This window comes from Crinia signifera, chromosome 3, assembly GCF_055691185.1.
Source record: "Crinia signifera chromosome 3, ASM5569118v1, whole genome shotgun sequence".
Classification (NCBI taxonomy): domain Eukaryota; kingdom Metazoa; phylum Chordata; class Amphibia; order Anura; family Myobatrachidae; genus Crinia; species Crinia signifera.
Genome location: NC_139219.1, coordinates 210656365 through 210678188, shown reverse-complemented (window position 1 = coordinate 210678188; position 21824 = coordinate 210656365). Strand labels below are relative to the sequence as shown.

Genomic DNA, 21824 nt, shown 5'->3' with positions numbered 1-21824 from the left:
GTGCCCTGCTGCCTCTTGGCTGTACTGTACTGTCTGTGCAGCGGCTGGCTCACTCAGCGGCTGCACGTGCTCCTGGCTGCAGGCTCGTCTGTCTGGACTTCGCCTCGGCTGCCTGTACTGAATGTGCTCCCGGCCGCAGGCTCAGACATCGGTTCCGCACCCTGGACTTCTTTTCTGCAGGCAGAAGGAGAAGTCCTGGATCTGGCGCAAGGTGTGGAAGTGATGTGGCATGGCCGTGGCCATAAGATTGGAGGTGGCGGTCCAGGAAGGGGAGGAGAATAGGATTGAGGCCTTTTATTATTGAAGTGAGAGCCGGGTTACTGTAATTAGATTTAACAGGGAGTGCGCGTACAAAAAAAACCCAACAAGTTTTCCACTTTGTGTGACTCTTGCTAATAACCCAACACAAGCTGGGGACACGTCCATCCCTCTCTCACTCTCTTTCTTCCACCACCCCCCCCCTGTCTCTCCATCACTATTTGTCAATCTTGACTTTCCCCTCTCTCTCTACCGCTCTCTCCCTCCATCACACATCACCTCTCTTCCTCTCCTACCCATTTACTCCCTCCATCACGTTATACGCTCTTCCTCTCTCCCTCCTTCTCCCCTCTCTTCCCATTTCTCCATCTATTTTTTTAGTTTATTTCTGTTTACTCAATTTTCAAGCATGGCTATTGTGACTTTTTCATTGGTGTCAAGTGTATGCAGTTTTTGGATTCTATCTTTGTATGTTTTTTGTGCACTGCTGCTATTTAAGTACTATATTAGTGACATAGTTTCTGTGTCCATAGCATTGCGAACATAAAGATGGGAAGCGTGTTATATCATGACTCATGTCATACGTTGGTGACATCACAATCCCGTGGTACACACTGGGTAAGATGTGTGGAATTGGTGGTCAAGGTGGTGGTGTTGTGTTTGTGTGGAGGGTGCAGGGGGGCCCGCAAGGATGTCAGTGTACCGGGCCCCAAGATTTCTGTTGCCGGCCCTGGTTATATTGAGTATTTGATTAAATAATTTAAAGAAATGAAAAATAGCGTAACAAAAACCAAACTCACAGGTCTCACTGCAATCAGAGCAAAGACTGATTAACTTTCACTAACTTTGCCAACAGCTACATGTGTGGAGTTTTTGACACATGTAAACATTGTATTTGTAAGTGAAAATACACAAACTCAACATACTTTCAGAAGAACTGACTGGAGAAAAGACTTGTTATGTGCATCACTCATAAAAAGATAGAGAAGATGATATTTCAAACGTAACACTGCCAGTATCTTATATTCAATGACTGAAAAAAAAAGATTGTTTTAATTGACTGATTGGAGCAGTCAACTCTTTTTTAGATATGGTCCAAACTGCTTCTCACCATCTCTCATTTGTATGACTACCAGGATGATAAATCCCAATGTGCCGAAAGCACAGCTGCATACCCAACAGCAGTCTGTAAAGGTTTCATGTTCAGAAGCTTTGTAAAGATTTATAACAGATGTTACAAAGCAATAATTATGCAAGTTTTCAGTGTTAGTCAACTTCTAATATTGTGTTGCACACTACTGTATAGAAATGGTGCTAATGATAATAATGTAATAATGTACCTAGGTTTTCGTGTATAGTTACTTCAAATTATGTTTTGTATTCAGAGCTGAAGCCTACATTACAGTATCTAAAGTTAAGTGGAAAATGGTATACTCACATAAATCAATGTTATATTTTCATGCATATGCTATGCAGCAGCAGCAGGAAACATAGTGTACTGTACAGTGCTCTATTCTCATCCTTTATTATACATCTGGGGGAAATGTAATTCACAGTATGGTGGCATCGTCATGACTTTGCTACTTCCCAGCATAAAGGTCTTGGGTTTGATTTCCAACAAAGTCTTATGCGTAAGGAGTTAATACATTTTCCTTGTGTTTGGCTGGGTTTCCCCAGGTACTCTGGTTTCCTACCAAAATCTAAAAAATACAAATATTTTGTGGAAAAGTGCTGTGAAATCCTTGTGCACTATATAAAGGACTGTTTTTAATAAATACAGTTTCAGATACACAATCATTTCCTAAAGCAAAGATCCAAATACAGTGCGTCACAGCTAGGTTATTTCAGACAAAGTTCCCAGCAGCCATTTTGGGGACTTTTGTGCAAAGATTCTGCGAAAGTTGTTTCCTCAGTCACAGGATGGATTCAAATGGAATTATTCCAGTCAATACAACCCATGTGAACCTTCATCGGAGACCAAGTTAGGGTTAAGACATTAATATCAAAGTAAACACAGAAATGCCTAAATGAATTGGTTTCCAGGCTAGTTGTGTGTCAGTTGAATACACATCACAGACAGATTCAGGGACTCTAGAAGCATTCTTACAGTGTGTTTCTTTAAGAACTTTTGCAGACTAAAGCAAGACCTGAGGTTTAAAGGCTTATGTAAGGCACAGAATGCACTGCAATTGCCAGATCATGCTGTGTTCTCTACTATAATTTGGGTGAATAGCTGTGTGAATTGTATTGCAGTATTTTATATAAAGCACATACTATTTAAATAAAAATAAAGAAAGTTTTTTTGTAAAAGAAAAAAACAGGAACATGTTACAAAGGTACATAGACCTGGAAGGAATTCTGTAGGAACCAGCTGTTTCGGCTGCATTCCCTTCTGGTCACATGTCCCTCTGAGTTACAAGATGCTCCTTTTTCATTCTACAGAGTTCTGGAATGTGCATAAAGGTAATTAAACTTCTGGCAAAGTTAAATTACTTTTTCCAACTAGTATGACAGGTAGAATATCCACAATATAACTAACCATTTGCAGGTAATTGAAAGTCATTATACACCCACTGTTGACTTTTGCTCAAAATGGATAGTGACTAGATAGATGCATACTGTACACTAATCTTATTTGGTGTTTCCACTGAAACCCCACAGCTGTGTTCATGCTAAAAGATTATGACATGGATCCCTACATAGGGAGAACAATATTTTACAGTATCTCAGTGAGAAAAAGAAAGGAACAGGCACACATACACACACACACACACACACACACACACACACACACACACACCCAAGCACACAGAGACTGTCTATTTCATCTACAGGCTGCACACGAATAGCTCATTCTAGAGATTTATTCAAAGCTTGTGCAGAAAACATCACACACTTCCTCCAGCCTCTTCATTACCAGATCAGATTGCAAGGTCGCCTTCAGCGTAAACCCTGTAAACTAGTATTGATCTACAATCATGTTTGTGATTTCTTCCTAAACCCACTGTAATATACAGTGTGGTCACATGAAGTTTCAAAGTTTCAAACTGAAATCCAATTCATATATGTACTAAAATAGCTTCTCATGAAGATATATTTAGCATACAGAATGCAGCAGATACACTGCTATATTCAGCATATACAATAATGTACAACAATAGACATCAAGTTATTTATTTTAACATACACAGATAATAATCTGATTCTGGTATGTGGAACAAACCATTTGTTTATGGAAATGATTCTGTACATCAGAATACAACCAAAAGGTATGCCTTGTAATAAACCAAAAACATGAAGAGCATGCACTAGAAATTCTGTATCATTTTAATAATGGTATTATTACATTAATATTCTGTTTATATAAAGTACAGCGTTAGTGTTTATGGAATAGTGTACTTACACTAGTCTTGATGAGTATAGTTTGGATGAGTATAATATACAGTATGAGCCATAGGATGTTGGTAAGGAATATACAACACACACCTTTAACCTTCCAATTTATCTAAGAGTTTGACCTAGATTAGCTAGTAATGTATTACATACATTTTGCCTGCAGTGAGAGGTATCATTTGCCTGAATCTGTACATTTGCATTTCAGCATGACCGTCTACTCTATATGAAATGAAAAGGTTTCTCAGTCATAGCTGTAAAATATCACAGAATATCCAAGAATTGCATTTAATAGAGATACTGCATCTTGATAAATCTTGCATTACATATGTGAGCAAGCCCCTTTGCAAATATATATGACAGTAACAGGTGATGGGTGATACAAAATATTAATCTGGGGTCAAAAGACTTCCAGATACATGTATTCCGAGCTCAAGTCATTTGGAAATGACATACATTTACAACCCACAGTGCACAACATATATAGCACAGTGAATCAATTTCATGAAAATCAAGATGCAAAGGATGTATGGAGCCAAATTGCCCAAAGTTAAAAGCAGTGTAATAACCTCATGTTTGGCAACCGGAGGGAAAAGAAAGTCAGTGCCATGGAGATATGTAGAACAGACAGGTAACACAACCATATTCTTTACAATTTTAGAACAATGCCATAATCCTCCTTCTGCCACCATCCTATTGCCAAACACGTAGAGATGGCATAGCATAATGAATGGTGGCCGTTGGCAACTTGTTACAATGAATGCTCTTCTGACAAAATATACATAGGTTATTGAATTCAACTTCACAAGGTACAAGTAGTAAAGCCAGCATGATGTGAATACCTAGCCCGGACAGGTAAATGAAATATGAGCTCATTCTATACCCCTTTTTTAAACTGTATTAGTGTATTCTCCATTGAGGTGCTTTAGAGTTACCACATTCTTTATTATACACTGTACAGATGACTGAATCAGCCCTGTGCTCGTCATTTTCTTGCTATGGGAAAGCAGCCTTGCCAGTATCTAGGCTGATCTCTTATACATTCAGCAAAAAGTAGGCTTGCTCTCTGCTCTAATCCACTAATGTACAACTTGCAGGCTGCAACCCCAGACATGTAGTCGCTACTTTGGTTGGCCAGCAGTACATGGAGACCTTACTACATACAACTATGTTCTACATAAATCTTACCCTTAGCTGCAGTGATGAACCCTACGCACACAAACAGCAGATACTTCAATGTCCCCAGCGCAGTCATGTCTGTATTTTCCACACACATCCAAAAGGCTTTCGCGGCGACAATTTACCGTTCCCAAGAACTGTCACTAATGAAACAGAATAAACCAAATAGCCAGAAAATCGAGCGATCCGGGTTCAAAAAGAAGAAAAAGAAGGACTTGCGGCTGCTGGAGTTGGCTCTCATGTCATAATGCAAAGCTGGGAGCCACTGCAGGGATAAGGCTGTCAGAGCTGCAGGATGCTGCTGAGAGGAGACCGTGGTGCTGAACGGACAGCGACTAAGGAGCCGGAGAGAGCAGCAGGGATAAGGGATCCAGAGCCAGGGAAGGAGGAATTGCTGGGGACGAGAGAGAGAGAGAAGGATCGCAGCAGACACACTGTATGCTACCAGCAGAAGGAGCTGGACTCAACCATCACTAAGCACAAAGAGGGGAAAGCGACTGGAGCTGCACACAGACCTCCCCAACACCAGTCTCCTTACATCCACGTCTGCCCACCTCTGGAATACCCCCCCAAACTAGTCCTTTGTGCACACAGTCATATAACTGACGGGATGTCAGCTGGAGCTTGCGTTTATGCATACAGTACATGAGCGTTCACCAGCGCACAACAAATAGGTGCAGGAAATAACATATGTAAGGATTAAACTTTCAGTGAACTTCCAAAAAAGCCTTGCAGCGTGTTACTCCCTGTAAGGTCTGCGAGTGGCTTGTCATACATGGGAAACGCAGAGAGGGTGTGAGAATGAGCTGTGGACTGAGCAGACACCGTTTGATTGTTACTGTAAGGCTGTTACTAGGTATTCTGTTGGTATGAGCTCGCGTTTTCTTGTAATTGTTGCATTCTTGTTGCAGTGATCTCAGCTCAGCACTAAATAGACTGTGATCAGATGATGAATTCTAATTAAAGTGATCAGGATTCTCATGGCTCGCCACCAAGGGGATTAGCTTAAAGAAAAGAATATAGACCTTGAAGGGTAGCCAGCAGAACAAAGCCTTGGTACCTTATTAAGTGTCCAGATAGTTCATTCTCAGTTCTTCATCAGGACAAATTGACCCTCTGTGTCTTCAGAAGCAGAGAGCGAATGTCTCCTTGAGAAAGGATGGATTCTTATGACAGTGTCATCTATAACGACTCGTGTAGCCGAGGAATATTTTCTAATAAAAGCTTTTATATATTTTCATTGTGTCTTTCTCTGCAGCCTTTGAACTCCTACATGTTCTCATCTTCTCCAGTACATGGAGTATTTACAAACGAGTAATAAATGACTGGGTTCAAAAAATACACTCATTTCCTATAGCTAAGAATAACTAGATTTATTATTGTATATCTCAACTGAAACAATTCATTCTGTTTAATACGCGATAGATAGATAGATAGATAGATAGATAGATAGATAGATAGATAGATAGATAGATAGATAGATAGGAGATAGATAGATACTTATTATTACACCATTTAATTTCGATATCATTTTTTGGGCATTAACTTGGCAGTATAGTGATAGAGATGATCACATTGACACGTCTTTTTGCTGTCAGGCACAGCTATTGCGGTTGATATAAGAAGGGGTTAATGATCTCCAGCTTTAAGAAGCTTGTGAACAGAGGGAATACATATTCATTGTCCAAACAAGTTTCCAACTGATTTGGTAAGCTTTCGGTGCACAGACAGATCATATTCTCTATTTGAATAGGATTAATAAAGAAAATGGGTAGGAAGCTGACTTTGCTCTACGCCTGTGAGTGCCACAGAGGTGATTGCAGTCTTTAATACAAAAAAAAAAAAAAGGAAAGGAAAACTGATGTGGAGGTGCTGCCATCTAGTGATCCTATTTATAGCAATAAAGCACAATTCGTTTTTATGCTTCAGTGGTTCTCAAACTCGGTCCTCGGGACCCCAAACAGGTCACATTTTCCAAGTCACATCGCAGGTGCACAGCTGCACTCATTTCTCACTGACATATTTTAAAAGATCCACAGGTGAAGCTAATTATTTCACTTGTGATTTCTAGAAAACATTAACGGTTTGGGTCCTGGGGTCAGGTTTGAGGACCTATGTTCTTTTATATTTTTGCAATATGTACAGTCAAAATGTGTCTAGTTTCAGTAATACAACATAACTATATACAATATATATATATATATATATATATATATATATATATATATATATATATATATATATATATATATATATACTCATCGTAAAACAGGATTTAATTTTATTTAAGATTTCATAGAAAATGGGAATAAAATGTACTCAAATATACTGTAAGATTGATTTATTAACTTTTAGTCACACAGAGACTTTTTTTTTCTATTGCTACAGGTACAGTACTTGTTCAACAACTGTGTTGCTTAACCCAGAGGCTGATCTGTTCCATCTTACCCGTAATCATTTGTGGCAGCTGAGATAAGTGTGCACATACAGTATACAGTATACCATTTAAACAAACATCCACCAGCAAAATAAATAAAAACATATGTGTATAAACACATACTGTACATACATACATACATACATACATACATACACACACACACACACACACACACATACACCTCCAATTATCCAGCAGCTGATGGTTCGCACCTCTTTTTACTCAATCATATAAGGTGCCAGGGGAAGTTAAACCCTGTACACACTGGGCAATATGATAAGCGGTATCGCTCATTTTAGCCCTTCTGAGTGATATTGCTCATTGTTTTGCCCAATGTGTATACCTCCACCAATTGACAATGTGCATTCCTGCGGGCAGGACCGTCTTTACATAGCTTGATGGATGGACAGATGCCAAAGTGCCCCATAATTCTAAGGGCCCAATGCCCAAAGTCTTCCACACCATCCATAGGTGGATTTAGGAGTCTGGCCACCCCTAGGCACAACATTGTTAGCTGCAAACCCCCCCCCCCCCACCACCACCCCCCAGCTGTGGCACTGCACTTTAGTTACTGTATAGCACTGTCAGTTTGTCACTAAACAGACACTAATAAGTAGCCTGCCCTGCAGTGAGAGGCTGATTCCACACTGGCTGGCTGTGTGCTGTGTGTTCAGCCAGCAGCGTGGCAGTGTGTCTTCTGGGTCCTGGCTTCACTGATTCTGCCAGATGTACTACTGACAAACAGCAGCCTTTGTGTAACAGCCTGGCAGCACCTTAGTGTATGCCAGCAGCACAGTTAAAGTAAGGACTTTACTTTAGTTCATTATATAAACAAGGCTGATACTGGATATCTACATGCATATACAGCACACATGAATATATATATATATATATATATATATATATATATATATAGAAGTAGTGTGTCAGTCGACACAGACGGGCGGCACTCACACGGGTTTGTTATAAAGCAATTAACTCAGACCCACAACTGGATAGTCTGACGTTTCGGTTTTATTAACCTTTTTCAAAGACAATAAAAGTACAAAAACACACTTACTTTATAGCAGAGAGCACCCGTGCGTCCTCCCTTCATTTCCACGTCTGCGCCCCGACCGCGCTGGAGAGTGACGTCATTGGCATCACGTCCTCGGCCGCGTCCCACAGCCAGCCGGCGGCGTTACCATGGAAACCAAGGAAGCTAAGAAAAAAAAATGTGAAAGAAAGCCGTTTAAACCCAGCGTACTGACAGGAACAAAACAGTAATGATTAAGGCTAATGTAGCGATGTGCGCCACACAAGACAGACGCACAATTGAGAAAAAAGGATTAGGACATGGAAGTGAGAAACATGAGAAATATATTTAAAGGCATTACATTAAGAAAAAATATTATTAGAGATACTGTAAATATAGGAACAGCAAGTCTGGTCAAAAGACGTTAAATAATGAAAAAGAGCAAAAAGATGATTTACAGAAGGCATGACACCTTCAGATGTCATCCTAGAAAGCAATTCAGAGAAGAATACTCATTAAGTCCCGAAGGTGTGACCACATTAAGTTTAAAAATCCATTTTGCTTCCAATTGGAGCAATTTTTTGTCCCGGTCACCTCCTCGCACACTTTGCGGGACCTGGTCAATCATTTTATATTTCAATGTGGGGAGACTGTGCCTAAATTCTCTGAAGTGCCTTGCCACCGGTTGCTCGGAGGATTCACCTTCGAGCGCTTGCTTAATTGAATGCCGGTGCATGGCCATACGCTCTTTGAAGGTTCTAGTTGTTTTGCCCACATACATGAGACCGCACGGGCACCGGATGATATATACCACGTAACGGCTCATGCATGTGAACACCTTCTTGATTTTATACCGGTAACCAGTGTGCGGGTGTGTGAATGTGTCACCTTGCTCCAGGTAACCACACGTCACACATCCCGTGCAACGGTAGTTTCCTGGTTTTCTCACCAAGAAGTGGGCTTTCTTCGGTTTGCCCATATTAGTGACATCATTCTTCACCAATTTGTCACGAAGATTAACGCCCCGTTTATAACAGGGCATTATTTCTTTGTTGTGTAGGGCCGGTAAATCAGGATCTTGTTTGACCAATGGCCAGACTTGTTTAGCAGTTTTCACCAACACGGAGCTACCCGTCGAATACGTGTTAATGAAAGGTAGTTTATTTGATTCCACATTTTTATCCTTGCTAAGCAGAGTATCTGATCTGCTTATTGATAGGGCCCGTCTCTTGGCACACTCCAACTCTTCAAGCTTGTAGCCTCTGCAGGCAAACTTCTGGACCATATCATCCATATGTACAACCGCCACTGATTCATCGCTGCAAATTCTCCTTGCTCTCAACATCTGAGAGAAGGGGAGACCTCTCTTGGCCGCCGGGGGGTGAAAGCTGGAAGCCTTGAGAAGTGTGTTGCGGTCTGTATCTTTATGATACAGAGAGGTTGTCAGCTGGTTACCGCATATTGTAATTTGTACATCAAGGTAACTTATGGTGGATGGACTTTGGGAGGAGGTGAACTTGATGTTACTATCAGCTGTGTTGGCATATGTTAAGACCATATCTAGGTCCTCCTTTCCCCCTGTCCAGATCATCAAAATGTCGTCGATGAATCGAACATATAATGCGATGTTACCTTGAGCTGCAGGATGAGAAAGTATCAGCTTGTTCTCCATCTGGAACATATATGCGTTTGCATACGTCGGGGCTACGCAAGATCCCATTGCGCAGCCCCGACGCTGCAGGTAATATGCCCCGTCAAAGTAGAAATAGTTTCGCTTTAATGTTAGTTCCAGTAAATGTAAATAAAAGTCGGTGGCTGGACCTTTATATTCTGGGCAATCCTGAATAAGGTTAGCGGTTGCAGTAAGTCCATCTTGATGTGGGATATTGGTGTAAAGACTCACCACATCAAGGGAGCATAAGATGACAGAGTCAGGTAGATTGCCCAGGGCTTCCAATCTCAGGATGAGATCAGTAGTGTCTTTAAGAAAAGACTGTTGCACTTGCACGACGGGTTGGAGATATGCATCAAAATATTGTGAGACCACATAATAAAGTGATCCTCTGGCTGAAATTATCGGCCTTCCAGGTGGGCATGATGCATTTTTATGCAGTTTAGGTATGGTGTATAGCAGAGGGGTTTTAGGAAATTTGGTAAGCAAAGCTTCAGCACATTTTTTTGTGATGACATGATTGTCCATAGCTGTCTTCAAAATGTTGTCGAGCTCCACTTTGAATTTATTGGTGGGATCACTTCCAAGCCGTTCATACACCACTGGATCAGATAATTGACCGTAAATATCAGCTTTGTAAAAGTCCACATCCAAGACTACAACTGCCCCGCCTTTGTCGGCTGATCGCACGACTATATCATCATATGATTGCAGTTGTTTCAGAGCTGTTTGCTGTTGTGCAGTCATGTTGTTACGTATAGGATCTTTTATCGGATGAGTTGAATTGGCATGATCCAACCTCCTGTTCAGGTATTTGATACTGGGGTTTGTGGAGTGAGGATCATAATTAGAGCTGCTTTTAATCGGCAATTGATCAATGGATGCAGTAGTGCTGGATACTCCAAAGTGTTCTTTTAATCTCAGGGATCTTGCAAATTTGTAGTTTTCAACTTTAGTGTCAAAGGCATTATAGTAATTAGTAGGGACAAATGATAGCCCTAAGTTCAATACTGATACTTCCTCCGAAGTCAGTGACCTTTTTGACAAATTAAATACTACTGATTCCCCTTTGGTTTTGCTTTTCTCGCCTCTCTGCCATTGATGCCCTCGACGAGTTCGATGCCCAGGGCGCCTACTTTGGCCCTGGTATGTACCCCTAAAGGGGGCCTCTGAGCTTGTGATGAGGTAGACGGTAGCATCCGTTCCATGTCACTCGCTGAGGAATCACCTGCACTGGAAGTGCCTCTTGAGGTATTACCTCTATTCCTTTGTTGGTAACGTCTGCGACCACGCTGTGTCTGTGACCTGCCAGCCGGATTGTTGGCCCATTCATACACCTTATTCTCAAGGTAGTCCCTGTTGACTATCACCACTTTGTCCCGTTTAAATTGTATCAGCTCTTTCCGGTATTTTTCAACCTGGACTTTCAGTTTCGCCGACCAATCTTCCTCCTTGTCCTCAATCAATGTCTGCCAATGTGTAGCCTCAAACGCTTTTATCTTCTCTTTGGCCAATTCATTCTCTCTATTAGCTTCTTGGATTACTAAAAGCATCAGATCGAATGAAGCCTTATTTAATATCGCTGCCCAATTGTGGCAGAAATCCACATTGTATCTCCCTATGGTAGGGGCATTTTTGATACGAAATCCCCTCGGAATTTTTTTGTCCCTATAATAATCCGATAAGGAGATACTGTGCAATAGAAAGTCCACCTCAGCCGTTACGTGGTATATATCATCCGGTGCCCGTGCGGTCTCATGTATGTGGGCAAAACAACTAGAACCTTCAAAGAGCGTATGGCCATGCACCGGCATTCAATTAAGCAAGCGCTCGAAGGTGAATCCTCCGAGCAACCGGTGGCAAGGCACTTCAGAGAATTTAGGCACAGTCTCCCCACATTGAAATATAAAATGATTGACCAGGTCCCGCAAAGTGTGCGAGGAGGTGACCGGGACAAAAAATTGCTCCAATTGGAAGCAAAATGGATTTTTAAACTTAATGTGGTCACACCTTCGGGACTTAATGAGTATTCTTCTCTGAATTGCTTTCTAGGATGACATCTGAAGGTGTCATGCCTTCTGTAAATCATCTTTTTGCTCTTTTTCATTATTTAACGTCTTTTGACCAGACTTGCTGTTCCTATATTTACAGTATCTCTAATAATATTTTTTCTTAATGTAATGCCTTTAAATATATTTCTCATGTTTCTCACTTCCATGTCCTAATCCTTTTTTCTCAATTGTGCGTCTGTCTTGTGTGGCGCACATCGCTACATTAGCCTTAATCATTACTGTTTTGTTCCTGTCAGTACGCTGGGTTTAAACGGCTTTCTTTCACATTTTTTTTTCTTAGCTTCCTTGGTTTCCATGGTAACGCCGCCGGCTGGCTGTGGGACGCGGCCGAGGACGTGATGCCAATGACGTCACTCTCCAGCGCGGTCGGGGCGCAGACGTGGAAATGAAGGGAGGACGCACGGGTGCTCTCTGCTATAAAGTAAGTGTGTTTTTGTACTTTTATTGTCTTTGAAAAAGGTTAATAAAACCGAAACGTCAGACTATCCAGTTGTGGGTCTGAGTTAATTGCTTTATAACAAACCCGTGTGAGTGCCGCCCGTCTGTGTCGACTGACACACTACTTCTATATTATCCCCTGGAGGGCACCGCGGTTGCTGATTACCTATTTGGGAGTGCCGGACCCTGCAAATATTGTATATATATATATATATATATATATATATATATATATATATATTCCGTATAGCGTGGCAAGCGACACTCTGAGTCTGGTTATCAGCAGTACAGTTTAAACAAACTAGCTTTATTAGCAGACTTCAATGTTTCGGGGCAATTGTCCAGTTTGTCAGGATGGGGACATATACGCATATACAGATACAGTATAAATATACATATATATATATATATATATATATATATATATATATATATATATATATATATATATGCTGTAGGATCCTGCTGCTTGGCCCATGCTGTGCTTTAATTGACAGGTTGCAGAACTCCTGATGAAGGTCCTTATGGGACAGAAACGTTGAGTACATTTTTGCTATCTTTTTGAATTGCTAAAATGCACAGCTCTTTTACTTGCATTTATATAGTGGAAAGTGTGTCCTTTTCTTCTATATATATATATATATATATATATTTATATTTATATTTATATATATTTATTAGGGTGGCACTCAAAATTTTTTTTGTGGTTTCCAACTTCCCACCCCCTTATTTTGTTCCTTTCCATATAAAAGTAATTTACACAAAGTTTGAAATAAATTGGATTGGCTCAATGCTGTAAAAGTTTTATATACATATCCTACATATTACAATACACAATACACATTATACGCAACAAAACAAGATTTTACAGTTTACGAATTCCTTTCAGTAATGTAGCTTTCTTCGCCTTAGGAAAGTTATTTCTAGATTGCTCTACAACTTGGAGAAGAAATTGTTTCTGCTCCTCCTGGTTGGTGAGGATACCATTGAATGACTGGATCAAGGTGACACCCCATTCCGCTGCATCATTGACCACTTTGAGCTTCATTGCGCTTTGCTGTTGTCCTTCCAAGTACTAAGATCTTCCTGCAGGAAATCCTGATCGATCGCCAACGCTACAAATAACCTCCTTGTGTTGCCTGTAACGAATTTGGATAATTCCATTCTTCAGACAAGGTCTTCTACAAGATGAATACGTGGAGAAGGATTTTCTTGGCCTTCTTCTTCTAGATTTTTAATCATGACTACTGTACTGTACTTTAGTTTCCGCAGAGCCAGTCCAATTAGGGTCTCGCTCAAGTACCACAAGTGGCCCATTAAACTTTTAATTGCTACCTTTGGCAATGGTTGAATTTGTATATTTGTATTCCACCAGGTCCTTCAGTAGCTTCAGATCGTTGCTGGGCGCAGAAACAGAACTTGGGGACGTGTACCAAGCTCTTAGATAAATTTGCACCATGAATGTGTTGAAGATACGAAGGGCCGTACTTTCATGGACGGTAAGGTGGAATGTAGATTGAAACAAATAAATCTTGAGACTATAAATTATCTTGGCCATCCATCGGGCTTGGTGACAAGCTCCTGGAGTTAAGATGTGAACCCCCTTGCCGGTTCTGCTCCCAGAAACAGAAGAGCAAGTTCCAAAAGCTCTCTATAGTCATCTCTCGGTTGAAACTCAGTCAGCTAGTTATGGAAGAAGGCAATCAAGTCTTCCTTTAATAGCCCAAGTTCCAAAGCAACAGATTCTTCCTTGATTCCGCTTTCAAATGTTTGTTTATCAATGGAACTCCAGGCATCAGAGAATCTTTGGAACAATTTGATGTTCGGTCCACTTGATGGTCCTATTAGCATATGAAATACCTTTTCCACAATAAGCTCCAAGATATGGGGTGACATTCTATGGGATGCGATTATCGTTTTTTTGTGGTAATTAGACCACAAAATGGCGATATCGCATTTTCCCATTAAATCGTTTATTTAATGGGATGCGCTCAGGGACTGAAATCGCATATTATGTGCGTTAAGGTATGCTGAATAAAAATGCGAGATAAATTCACATTTTTATCGCATCCAGATGTTTACGTATAGAAAACTATACAAGTCGCTTATTTAATGCAATGCGCATTTGCACATCGCATTATTTAGGTGACCAGGGTCTGTTAGGCGAATTAGCCAGAACCCTGCACAGATCGCAATGTTCTGTGCAGGGTTCTGCTGTACAAAATAAAAGAAAGGGTTAAAAAAAAAATAACGAGCGCGGGGTCCCCCGCCCGAGTATAACCAGCCCCGGGCTCACTGAGCCGGTGCTGGTGACATAAAATCAGGGTCCCCGACAAATAGGGGTCCCCTTGATTTTATGAAACCAGCACCAGACTCAAGGTCCGGCGCTGGTTCCCAAAATACGGGGAACAAAGTGACTAGGGGTCCCCCGTATTTTAAGAACCAGCACCGGACACAACCAGCCAGCAGGGTAATGCCACAGCCGGGGGAAACTTATTATATAAGCTCCCGCGGCCAAAGCATTAACCCCCTGGCTGGTCAGCATGGGCAGGGGTCCTGGGGAAGTGGGGACCCCCCCAATGAAGGGGTCCCCCCCTCCAGGACTTACCAGCCCATGCTGATAGTCCAGGGCTGTCCCCGATGCCCCTGGGCGGTGGGCATCGGGTTGATGACTTGTGTAAAAAAAAGAATTAAAACTATTGTTTTATACTGGCAAACTATCAGTCCAAACAAGCCTACCCCGCATGCTGGGACTTGGGGAACCACAAGTCCCAGCATGCGGGGCATAAAAGGGCCCGCTGGCACTTGTAGTTCTGCAGTGCAAAAAATAGTTCACAAAATCACCTGACACACTGTAAAATAAAACTTTAATACACACAAAACACACACACACTGATACTTACCTACCTTGAGCCCGTAGGTCGGTCCCTGGATCCTGGGTCCGTCCTCCGGGGCTCCAGGGCAGAAGAGTCCGGTTCCGGGGCTGGTCCTGGGGTTCCGGGGCTCCTGGGCTGCAGAATCCGGGGTCCGGGATCCGAGGTAGTCCCCAGGAAGCAAATCCAACTTACCTGGTCCCCGGCGGCGACCTCGGACTCCTCACCGGTGACTGCGCTGCTCCCATCTGGTACCCGGCTTGCAGGACTTTGACCGGCGCGGAGATGTTTCCTCCTCCTCTCTGCACAGAATGATTTCTTGGCCAATCAGGAGCTGAGAAAGTCGGCTCCTGATTGGCCAGAAATCATTCTAACTAGAGACGCCGAGGAGGAAACATCTCTGCTGTAGATGCGCTGAGATGTTACTTCCTCGGCGTCTGTATTCAGAATGATTTCTGGCCAATCAGGAGCCGACTTTCTCGGCTCCTGATTGGCCAAGAAATCATTCTGTGCAGAGACGCCGAGGAGGAAACATCTCAGCGCCGGTCAAAGTCCTACCAGATGGGAGCAGCGCAGTCACCGGTGAGGAGTCCGAGGTCGCCGCCGGGGACCAGGTAAGTTGGATTTGCTTCCTTAGGTACCCCTGGAGACTACCTCGGATCCCGGACCCCGGATTCTGCAGCCCAGGAGCCCCGGAACCCCAGGACCAGCCCCGGAACCAGGACCAAGGCCCCGGAACCGGACTCTTTTGCCCTGGAGCCCCGGAGGACGGACCCAGGATCCAGGGACCGACCTACGGGCTCAAGGTTGGTAAATATCAGTGTGTGTGTGTGTGTTTTGTGTGTATTAAAGTTTTATTTTACAGAGTGTCAGTGTGATTTTGTGAACTATTTTTTGCACTGCAGAACTACAAGTGCCAGCGGGCCCTTTAATGCCCCGCATGCTGGGACTTGTGGTTCCCCAAGTCCCAGCATGCGGGGTAGGCTTGCTGGGACTGATAGTTCGCCAGTATAAAACAATAGTTTTAATTCTTTTTTTTACACAAGTCATCAGCCCGATGCCCACCGCCCAGGGGCATCGGGGACAGCCCTGGACTATCAGCATGGGCTGGTAAGTCCTGGAGGGGGGGGACCCCTTCATTGGGGGGATCCCCACTTCCCCAGGACCCCTGCCCATGCTGACCAGCCAGGGGGTTAATGCTTTGGCCGCGGGAGCTTATATAATAAGTTTCCCCCGGCTGTGGCATTACCCTGCTGGCTGGTTGTGTCCGGTGCTGGTTCTTAAAATACGGGGGACCCCTAGTCACTTTGTCCCCCGTATTTTGGGAACCAGCGCCAGACCTTGAGTCTGGTGCTGGTTTCATAAAATCAAGGGGACCCCTATTTGTCGGGGACCCTGATTTTATGTCACCAGCACCGGCTCAGTGAGCCCGGGGCTGGTTATACTCGGGCGGGGGACCCCGCGCTCGGTTTTTTTTTTTTTACACTTTGCGCTGTCCTGCAAATGTGCGATTTTCAGACATGAAAATCGCACATTTTCAGGACTAAATACAGCGCACCACTTCGCTGCAAATCGCCCCTCTTCGCACTTTTCAGCCTCCAATGTGCATCACATTAAATATGCGCATTTTGACTGAAAAATGCGATTTCTAAAAGTGCGATTTGCGGCGATGTGGTGCGCAAATAAAACATGCGCATTTAGCGCATAGCATAGAATCTCACCCAAGGTTTCTACAAGCCAAACTTAAAATATTTCTTTCAAGTTTTTGTTGAAGGACACAGGCGCCATTCCTATGACCTGTGTTACTGGCGGTTGTATCAAAAGACATGAACTGCACTCGCCAATGTTCAAGCAGATTAAACACTTCTGTGGCTTGCGCTTCCCCAGTCGCATTAGCTAATTTCAGAACACCTAAGAGTTTCATAACCCCGTAGCCTGATATTAGGACCGCCAGTCTGTCAACAGATTCTTTTGAAGTCACAGCTGGAAGCATCTTTCCATCCCAATGCACTGTAAGTGGTATGTCTGGGGCAAAAGATGTTTTGATTTCACTTGCAATGTTCTCTCAATGCTGGCGACGGGCCCTTCATATTGATTCTTTGTTCAGAGCTATATCCTAAGGATCATGGCCCAATGATTGTGCAGCGGCCTCTAGGACATACATGGCATTCCGGTCACTGATTTTGGTCCTATACAAAGCAGCAGCCAAATCTGGGCTAACAATGGTGGATGGTGGACAAGTTTTGCGTTTCGACAAGACAACAACATTGAACACAGCGGGCCAGGGTCGAGTACCTCATCATCAGAACTGCTGCTGGTGCTGTAGCAATAGAAAGAAATATATCCAAGAGAGGATATAAAGAAGTCTCCCTGGGTGGGGCACAAGCCTGTTGGTATAGTAAAGACTTAAAAGATAACTTTTATTGGGTATATGTTAATAACTCCTCAAGTAAATGAAGAATGTAATGCAAAAAAACAAAGAACATACAGGTAGACAAAACACGACAGACAAAGATAAAAATAATTAGAATAATGAGTCAATTTGCGAGAAAGCAGTGAAATTCTTAGTCTTTCTAAGTAAGTTGCACCCCAGGATGTCTGGATATAGTTTCACAGTAAATATTAATTTTATCCTTGTATTGGTACAGTTCAAACAGTCTGAAATTGTCACACAATATTAGTATGATGGTGAGCTTGTAAGACAGGGAATTTATCTCAGGTAATTACTTTTGTAGCTTGTCCACTATTAATACATAAGCATCACACAGGTAATTTGTCTTAGATGGGCATTCGTCTGAGTCATTCTAATACAGCAATCAAAGAAAGTATCAATTAAGTTGAAAAGTATTTAAAGCCTTCCAAATGGCACTTCCTTTTTACATGAGAGAATAAGATAGATTCATACAATGTAACAGTTTATAGCTTAGACTAAGAATTTTATAGCACATGAACTTCTCTGAATAGCACTTCCTTTTGCATGGAAAAAAGGTAGATAACACTAGGTGACAATCTATAATTAAACAGGCAAGAAAAATGTTGCAAAGAGTAACTTGAGTTGGGTAGAAACCCTGAGTGTCTGCTGCCTACGCATGTAATCAATGGTTTAGTGAATGCGTAGTTGAGCGGACTCTGGGTGCATCACAAGTATGGTAATTGAGAGAGTCAAAAGGAGGGCCAGTGGAAATGAGAGAACCCTAGAGCAAAAAGACGTGGCAGAGGATATAGTAAGAATAGGTTCATTAGATCCCCCAGTAAAATGCTGCTTTCCGCTGTATACAAAAAAAAGAGAGGGAATTTTTTGTAGTGCACAGTGGATGAGCGATTATACATAGGTAGTGTAACCCATAAAGGAAGAATAGTGGCCCTACTAGTGATTATCGGCAGGGACATCTTTTCATGTGGGCTTAATGGGCACTTGCCCAGGGCCCCCAGGTATATAAGGGTGCTATGCTGATAGCTGAGGATCCCCTTTTTCAGGGATACCAGAATTTTGAAAATCGGCCCTGGGGAACTGGAGATATCCAACTTCAAAACAGCAGTCCACATCCGACCTGTTAATTGCAATTCCCAGTCAAATTTCTCAAGTTTTCTCGGACTTAAAGTTCTTTCGGACTCTCCCCTTTCTGTCCGCACTAGTGGCTTGTCTCTATCATTCCCAGAACCAGAGATATCAGCCTTCCAGCAGCCGGTCCCTGCTTCAGCTCCAAACGTCTGGTGTACAGTTTTATATTTTTGTCAATGGATTGCTCTGGCTCCTGATCTCTGATCGCCAAGTTCCCAGCACCTCCTGAAAGTTGGGACTCTAGGTTTTTATACTATTGAAGGCTAATCTATTTCCAGATAATGGCGATATCTGCAGTCAAACAAGCTGCCCTTCCACCGGAAAATGACGAATATTAAGCCCACTCCATTATCCAACCCTCCCCTGTGTATAAAACACCCCCTACCTCCCTGGAAGTCATTTACAATGGACCCTTCATTCAGCTCAGTGCCCCCTTCCACACGTTAGTGTTCACCCTCCCACCACCTGTGCAGTAAAGGAGTAATTAGCAGAAGTTACTGCTCCAGGTCCTACATGTTTAATGGAAGATAGAGCACCCCCTGCCACCCATGCTGCTGATAGCACCCCCCACCCCTAGAAGGGGAGAATGGGTAATGGCCCCAGTGCATTGCTTTGCCCAGGGGCTCACACTGCTGTTAAGAAGGCCCTGATTATCGGTGCATCCTATTATTAATCCTCCTAACCTCTTTTGCTCCTCCTATCCTGCCTACCCTACCCCTCCATCCGTTCCTACTTATCCTATTGTTTTTTGTTCATCCACCCACCTCCTTTTAGTCTGTTAACTCTTATGAGTAGGGCCCTCCTTCCTCACGTACTCACCCTACCTCTTTACCTCACCAGTGCTCCTGCCCGGTTCTTCATCTTCAGTCTACATAGAAACATAGAAACATAGAATTTGACGGCAGATAAGAACCACTTGGCCCATCTAGTCTGCCCCTTTTTTTAAACATGTTGCCTCAAACCATATTTGATCCTTATTTTTTTGTAAGGATACCAATATGCTTATCCCAAGCATGTTTAAATTGTACTACTGTATTTGCGTTTACCACCTCTGTTGGGAGGCTATTCCACTTACATTATCTACTACTCTTTCTGTGAAAAAATTCTTCCTCACATTTCCCCTGAATCTTCCTCCCTCTAGTTTCAGTGCATGTCCTAGTGTTCTGTTGCTCCTCTTCCTGTGAAGAATGTCTCCCACCTGTACCTTGTTAAAGCCCTTGATATATTTGAAAGTTTCTATCATGTCCCCCCTTTCCCTTCTCTGCTCTAAAGTATACATATTAAGATCTTTTAGTCTTTCCTGGTACGTTTTGTGATGTAGGCCATGCACCATTTTAGTTGCTCTTCTTTGTACAGTCTCTAATGTATTTATATCCTTCTGGAGATATGGCCTCCAGAACTGAACACAATACTCTAGGTGAGGTCGTACCAATGACCTATACAGTGGCATTATTACTTCTTTCTTTCTACTGCTGATACCTCTCCCTATGCAACCAACATTTGATTGCCTTCTTCATTGCTTTGTTACATTGCCTACCTGCTTTTAAGTCCCCTGAAATAGTGACACTTACTGTAGATCCCTCTCTTCCTCAGTAGTTTCCATTATAGTGCCATTTATACTATATTGAGTCTTTGGATTTCTGAGACCCAAGTGCATGATTTTGCATTTTTTGGAATTAAACTGTAGTTGCCATTCTCTTGACCATTTCTCTAATCTGCCTAGATCCTCAATCATTTGTTTTACCCCTCCTGGTGTGTCTACCCTGTTGCATACCTTTGTGTCATCTGCAAAAAGGCACATTTTACCCTCAATTCCATTTGCAATATCACCAATAAAGATATTAAAAAGCACCGGTCCAAGTACAGATCCCTGGGGTACTCCACTTGTAACCTTTCCCTCCTTTGACTGTACTCCATTTACTACAACTCTCTGTTTTCTGTCCTGCAACCACGCTCTTATCCATTCAACTATCTTAGAATCCAATCCCAAGCTTTCAAGTTTATTTAACAGTCTGCGATGTGGGACAGTGTCAAAAGCTTTACTAAAGTCTAGATAAGCTACATCTACAGACCCACCTTGATCTATTACTTTAGTCACCCAGTCAAAAAAGTCAATAAGATTTGTTTGACATGATCTTCCCCCAGTAAACCCATGCTGTTTTGGATCCTGTAAATTGCTGGTTTTGAGATATTCTACAACTCTTTGTTTTAAGAGTGTTTCCATCAATTTCCCTACTACTGATGTAAGGCTCACTGGTCGATAGTTGCTTACCTCTTCTTTGCTTCCACTTTTGTGCAGTGGGACTACATTCGCTGTTTTCCAGTCCTCTGGGATTACTCCAGTAGCTAGTGACTGGTTGAATAATTCTGTTATTGGTTTTACCAGCTCCCCTTTAAGCTCTTTTAGTATCCTTGGATGTATCCCATCTGGCCCCATTGATTTATCCACTTTCAGTTTTGAGAGTTCTGTGAGGACTTTCTCCTCTGTAAATGTACTTGTCTCTCCCTCAGTTTTCTGACTATACTTGCAACTTAACTGTGGCCCCTTCCCCTCTCTTTCAGCAGTGAATACTGAGCAGAAATAATTATTAATATTATCTGCTATTGCATTGTCCCCCTCAAGAAAACTTCCACTCTCTGTCTTCAGTCTAATTATTCCACTTTTTGTTTTTCTCCTTTCACTTATATACCTAAAAAAAGTTTTCCCCCCTTTACCCACTGACTGGGCCATTTTCTCTTCAGCTTGTGCTTTTGCACATCTGATTACCTTCTTAGCCTCCTTCTGTCTAACAAGATACACCTCTTTGTCCTCATTCTTCTGCGTCTGCTTAAATTTCTTAAAGGCCAACTTTTTTGCTTTCACAATACTTGCTACTTCTTTTGCAAACCACAATGGCTTTCTTTTTCTTGTAATTTTCCTTA

General features: G+C 42.3%; 1 protein-coding gene across 2 annotated transcripts in view; it reads right to left on the bottom strand.

The window, feature by feature from the left end:
- Window positions 1-5975, bottom strand: part of CSMD1 (CUB and Sushi multiple domains 1) — a 1658539-nt gene extending 1652564 nt beyond the window's left edge. The window contains exon 1 of one of the 2 annotated variants that reach the window (XM_083177358.1): window positions 4840-5975. In XM_083177358.1, the coding sequence (XP_083033484.1) occupies window positions 4840-4927 (88 nt within the window). In that variant the 5' untranslated portion in view covers window positions 4928-5975. The remainder of the gene's footprint in view (window positions 1-4839) is intronic. The other variant, XM_083177357.1, reaches the window with a different exon arrangement.
- Window positions 5976-21824: the final 15849 nt, after the last annotated feature.